The 6,000-nt window shown below is 33.1% G+C and overlaps 1 protein-coding gene and 1 non-coding gene across 2 annotated transcripts; both read left to right on the plus strand.

The window, feature by feature from the left end:
* Window positions 1-358: 358 nt before the first annotated feature.
* Window positions 359-511, plus strand: LOC135846108 (U12 minor spliceosomal RNA). Its single transcript, XR_010558885.1, has one exon. It is a non-coding gene; the product is annotated as a U12 minor spliceosomal RNA (small nuclear RNA).
* A 257-nt stretch (window positions 512-768) lies between these two features.
* Window positions 769-5,318, plus strand: LOC135845156 (sialin-like). Its single transcript, XM_065363620.1, has 13 exons — window positions 769-1,356; window positions 1,447-1,617; window positions 1,718-1,772; window positions 2,086-2,225; window positions 2,332-2,562; window positions 2,647-2,672; window positions 2,752-3,073; window positions 3,154-3,337; window positions 3,368-3,517; window positions 4,110-4,354; window positions 4,426-4,570; window positions 4,660-4,719; window positions 4,797-5,318. The coding sequence occupies exons 1-13, from the start codon at window positions 769-771 to the stop codon at window positions 4,880-4,882; spliced, it is 2,403 nt and encodes an 800-aa protein (XP_065219692.1). The 3' UTR covers window positions 4,883-5,318.
* The last annotated feature ends 682 nt before the right edge of the window (window positions 5,319-6,000 follow it).

Below are 6,000 nucleotides of genomic sequence, written 5' to 3' on the forward strand. Positions count from 1 at the left end.
AATTGACACGAACGCCAAAAGTGAATTTTTCATTACTAATGTGATGAAAACTGCTACCTAGTTTCGTTGAAAAACAACAGAAATGAAGTTTTCGATCATAAGATATCTATATACTTTATACAAGTCTAACATAACTGTAATTAGGAGGCCTATGATTTTTTGTTTTCGAATGTGAGAGGTGTGGCTTCATATTGAAGTTTTATTCCGGCATAAATTTATGTGATCATGTTTCGTCGTTCACCTTGCGAAAAAACGATGAACTAGGTGTGTTATTACTATAGTTACGTATCAGTTTACTTCTCTTAGATAAAGTGTGTTGCCAGTGTTATAAAAGGAGGAGAAATCCCACCGAATAATCGTGCCTTAAACTAATGAGTAAGGAAAATATCGAACCTTGGTGATGCTTGGTTCTTATTACATTATTAGTTAATTAATTTTTGGAAGGGTACAGGTTGTCCCATGGGAGGCATGCCTACTTTTGCATGCCACTCGGGTGATAGCAATCTGCCCTCAGTTAATTAATGTACTTGACTACTTACATCTCATTAAGAGCAATGCATATTGCATGATAAACTATATATATATATCGCGGATGGCCTTCGGAATATCATTAAAATTAAAAAAATTGCTGGTTGCCAAATTTTATCAACAATTTTCTTGTCAATGAATAAAAACAATCGGAATTGAATTTCGTCATCGATTGATATTTTTACACATTTAACTATAATTTTTCAATTTCGTTTCGGTTTTGTGAATTTTTAAACTGAAATGCATCCAATTGCCGATCCACCTGCATCTTCATCCCCCTCTACCTCATCAAATCATTCAACAACTCGAACCACAACATTGTTACATTTCGCCGAACACTCTACTTCTGCATTAGAAGCACATTATTCTCAAAACTTGCATCCAAGATTAAATGACATCTATCCTTCTAGGTCTCAAGATCAAAGCTCATTTCCGGTTAGTCGTTTAACGATTCCTTCCACTCTAACTTATCCTTCTAGCAATGTAGAAAATGTCATCACATCGATGAGTAATATGGAAGTCATGAATCAATCAGCTATTGTAAAACCAGCACTTCGTACTAAGTCATCTACTAATAAGCCTACTCCTGCCTCAAAAACTGCTCTAACTTCTTCTACAACACATCCTCAAACCACTCAACGCGAATCTTCTCGTTTACTAACCGAAGAAATCAAAGGCACTGTTCGAGAAGAAGTTGAAAAAATAGCCAATGGTTTGATTAAAGAAGAATTGGAGAAAGAAATAGAGGGTAAAATCGGTAGTAAGAAGATCAGCACGTCGAGACGTTCCAGGGTATATAAAAAAGTCAGCAGCGAAGTTAGAAAACAAGTAAAGTGATACCTACCTTATTCGTACTCGAATGATCAAAATGATAAATTCAGTGTAGGTTCCTAACTATTGAGTTGATTTTCATTTTAGATACAAGAAACTATAGATAAAATTGTCGAAGAACAATTAAACACCACTTCTTCCGACGATCAACCTGATGACAGGGTTAGCGATGAAATCGCAGCTAAGCTTGTAGAAGCTGTTCGGTCATTATTGAATCGGAATATGGAGAAAGCTATCGCTGATGAAATTATAGAACAAGTAAAAGTCGAAAAGTTGACGAGGACGCCTACGATTGTGCCTGAATTTCATGGTTAATATTTATATTTACTATGTATTTAACAAATCGGTTTCAATTCAGAGTTCGTACTCGATTACTTTTCAAGTAATCTGGTTAGGTACTAAAGTTATGAAAAGTAAATTTTAATTTTTTTGGTCAAGTATTTTTTTTTTTAATTTTGGTTATTGAAGTTCCAATTTTTTTTATTTTCGAAAATCTGAATTTTTTCTTTGAAATTTTTTATTTTGATGGATTTTTAGGTTAATCCGTTCGGAATTTTATGATTGCCCGTCCCCCGAAAAATATTTCTTCCGCGAGTCGAAATTGGCCTTATAATGATTTTTTTTCTGTATTAAAGTGTTTCACCTTTTTTGGTTTCTTTAGTTAGATAGGTAGGCTACTTAAGTTTTTTTAAAAATAAATACAGTTTACTCAATTGTTTTTTTCAGTTCCTAGTGCTTTTGGAGTTCGCCACACTCAAACGTTTATGGTGCTTCTTTTTTTGGCTATATCGTACGTGCAGAGAGTAGACTTTTATGTAGCTGAAGTTGCAATGATCGATGCAAACAAAGCGAATCCTTATTTCGAAGTAATTAATTTTGAAATTTATTTGCTCAACTGATTATTTAATTTTTCCCTTCGAATCTCAAAGTAGGCAAAACATTTCTCATTTGTGCTATTCGATGAATTTTTAGGAGTTCGATTGGGACGAAACCGTGTTATCCTTGTTACTAAGTAGTTTCTACTGGGGATACTTCGTTCTGCAAATACCCGGTGGTATTTTAGCCGAACGATATGGACCCAAGTTGGTCATGAGTGCTTCAATGATGGCATGTTCGTTGGTAGGATTATTGATGCCAGTAGGCACATTAATCGGTGACTGGATCGCCTTATACGTGTTGAAACTTTTGCAAGGAGTTTTCCAAGTAATTACAAAAAATTCTATCTACATAATTACGTAACTTTGCTATCGTGAGACTATATACATTGCATCTGTAATTTATTTGTAGGGTACTTTTATTCCTGCCGTTTATGTGTTCACTTCTCGTTGGATACCGCCGAAAGAAAAATCTCGATTATTTACGCCAGCATGTGGTGGTATAATCTTTTGGTAGCTACATTTTTATAATTACGCATTTATTTTTTAATCATTACGTGGACGTTGAATCGCATGTGTATGGAAAGAATGCTATTTTTTTGCCATCAGGAATGCAACTTGGTGTTGTCGTCGGGATGCCTGTATCTGGTATTTTATGCGCTAGTTTTCTGGGTTGGCCATCGGCGTTCTTTTTTTCCAGCTGTATTGGATTTATTTGGGTAGTCGTGTGGGTTATCGTGGCCGCCAATAGTCCATCTGTGCATCGAAGTATATCGCGAGAAGAGAAATTGTATATCGAGGGATCTTTTGGTTTTGGAGAGATCACTCTTCGAGGAGCAGTACGTGATGGATAAATTTAACTGATTTTTTATGTACATTTTCATTCTCAGGTGGCATTTAGTTATCGTTTTTTCGACAGGAAAAAATCATTCCATGGAGAAGTATTCTCAAGTCGACTCCATTTTGGGCTCTGGTTGTATGCCATTTTGGCCAGAATTGGGCATTTTCGACGCTTATCACTGAAATGCCTGCTTATATTAATAATGTTTTAAATCTCAATATTACGGATGTGAGTTCTCAGTTTGTATTGTGTATTGAATTGGGTAACTATTTATGAAAATTAATCAATTTTTGAACCTGCTCTATGCAGAATGCGTTCTTTTCAGCGATGACTTATTTCGTCGGATGGGTTTTCATCGTCGTTTTTGGTTTCGTAGGTTCAGCAATTCAAGAAAAAAATTGGTTTTCTTTGACTTTTCAGAGGAAGGCTTGGAACAGTGTTTGTAAATATCTTTATTTTCTATTGGACAACTACTTTTCGTTGAATTTTTCCACATCATTTTCCGCTATTGAAATGGAAGGGGGTGAGGAGGGCATTCGAAAGCATACATTTTTTTAATGACCCGGAGACTAGAAATCATAAATACAGCAAAGATGAAACACTGATTCTGGAATTTGAAATTTCTGCAAAATAATTTTCTTACCATTGGTTCAACTCTTTTTCTGGCAAAAGAAGTGTCCTCGCTGGGAAAATTTTTTTGAACTGGCTGAAAACATTCAAAAATGTAGGTACAACCAAGTCAAATTTCAAAAGCTGAATTTCATTTAACCTATCGATTTTTTGAAAATAGGTAGGTACTAACTATACCTAAAATTTGGCCTGGTGGTGTACTTATTTTTAAATCTTTTTTCAATTTTCTCGTCATATCAAATTTTTTTCTGCTGATTATCAGGATGTAGCTCCATTCTGAGGAAATTTTCTTACATTGGAAACTTTCAATAAATTCGGCCTCACCTTTCAATATTTTCTCTTCATTGCTTTGTATTTATCTTGGAAACTCATATTTTAAAAATGAATTTTTCAAACACTTTCAGCCGCCCTGGGAGGCACCGTTTGTTTCCTTATTTTAGGAATTAGTCGAACTAAAAGTCAATTGTTGGCGATAACCTTACTAACAGTCACGGTAACCACGAACAGTGCAGCTTATAATGGCGTTTTCTCAAATCACGCGGATTTATCTCCAAATTACATCGGCGTTTTAATGGGTCTTTCAAATATGATAGCTAATGTGGCTTCTGTAATGGCACCCATGTATGTTGGCTACATCGTGAGAGATTCGGTTAGTAAAAATGCAATCTTCAACTTACGAATTAATTCATCAATGTTACTACATGAACATTTGTTTTACAGACAAATGCCGATCAATGGAGTGTGGTATTTTTAACCTCTGCTGTTGTATTATTTGGTAGCAATGTAATTTTTGTATTATTCGGTACTTCTGAAATACAGCCTTGGAATACACCTAGTGATTTACATTTGCAGCTTGAGAAAGTGGGTAAGTAGATACTGCTTTGGTGTACGTGCAAGCTGCACTTATTTTCTCGTTTCTTTTTTGGGACCACTTCTTTTTTTTTAAATTTCAAGATGCTGCTGCTCTTTCATTTCGACGTCAGAAAAAGAAAAGTCAAACATACGTTGTTGCAAGTATGATTCAATTTTCAAAGTTCTACATGTATGTTCTTACTTACACGGTAAAATCATTAATTGTTTTCATTATGTAGGTACCTATTATAGTGGAGTTTTAGATCAAGATAATGAAATTTATTCTCCAAAACAAAGTGGAATTACTCATCGTAACAGTATTTGAATTTTTATTTTGATGTCGAAATTCTGTTTCTTTTGATGTGTTGAGCATATGAGTATGTATTATTATTTGCAATTGTAACATTACTTGGCAATCGGTGTAATGATTCATAAATTCAACTGATTCAATAATAACGAAATAACCTACTGTAGTTGTGATAACCTGCAGATAAATAAGAGAATACATTATTTATTTTTTTATAAATATGTGTGATGATTCATTTTTCTTTAAATTCTGAAGTGGTGAAAAAATCATGATGAAATTATCACATTCGGGTTCTAGAAAAAACCCAGGTTGAGTCTTCGAATAACCCAATTTGGTAGATTAGAAAATATACCAGTTATTAAATTATTGTTGTAGCTGTTCAATCAGGTAAAATCAACTTCATTAAAAAATGAACTGAAAAAATGTACTTCGAACGTCAAGTGAAGACTTTTCTAAACAAGACACCAAAATGATGAAAAATGTTTATTGATTTAAAAATATCAAGAAAAATGTTTAAAATAGGTAACTGAAAATATTACCATACATAAAGTAAGTATTCAGTTGAAAAATATATAAGTATTAAGTATAATTGAAATTATTGAAGTAAATTAAGGTTTGTATACCTAGATGCATGTTAAAAAAAAAAAAAAAAAAAAAAAAAAAGTTCAAAGTCAAAATTGACTGGAAACATTCAACAATTTGAAGCAATTTTCAAAAAAAAAATATATATATAATACTTATCCAATATCCATAGTACTTCGAACATTCCCATCAAAATTTTCGAAATCAATTTCCTAACTTGTTATTGAAATCCAACAAAAAAAAAATAGCGTAGATATGTACCTATCTATTTGTACCTACTTATATAATGTAACAATACACCTATTTTAAAATATTAATGCTACACCCTTAGACCATATTATCTAAGTGTATGTCTAGAAAAAAAAAACAAATAAAAATACAAGAAATGAATGAAAGCGAGTGAGCTTATTTAAAATATATCACTTGGGGAAAAATGTCCTCTGAAAAAGTTTGTTTTATAATACCGTCACAACATTACGTTCATTTAAAATTAAATTGACATTCACTCACTGATGAATTGAACGTGCTCCAGGAATCAATATTGGTGTGAATTT

Source organism: Planococcus citri, chromosome 4 (genome assembly GCF_950023065.1).
Source record: "Planococcus citri chromosome 4, ihPlaCitr1.1, whole genome shotgun sequence".
In the NCBI taxonomy this organism is placed as follows: Eukaryota; Metazoa; Arthropoda; class Insecta; order Hemiptera; family Pseudococcidae; genus Planococcus; species Planococcus citri.

Bases quoted from the DNA above. Each gene is read 5' to 3' on its own strand.
- LOC135845156 (XM_065363620.1), top strand. From the start codon at position 769: ATGCATCCAATTGCCGATCCACCTGCATCTTCATCCCCCTCTACCTCA. The intron at 1,773-2,085 runs GTAAATTTTAAT...TGTTTTTTTCAG, and splicing joins AGGTACTAAAGTTATGAAAA to TTCCTAGTGCTTTTGGAGTT. The intron at 3,338-3,367 runs GTAACTATTTAT...TAATCAATTTTT, and splicing joins TGTATTGTGTATTGAATTGG to GAACCTGCTCTATGCAGAAT.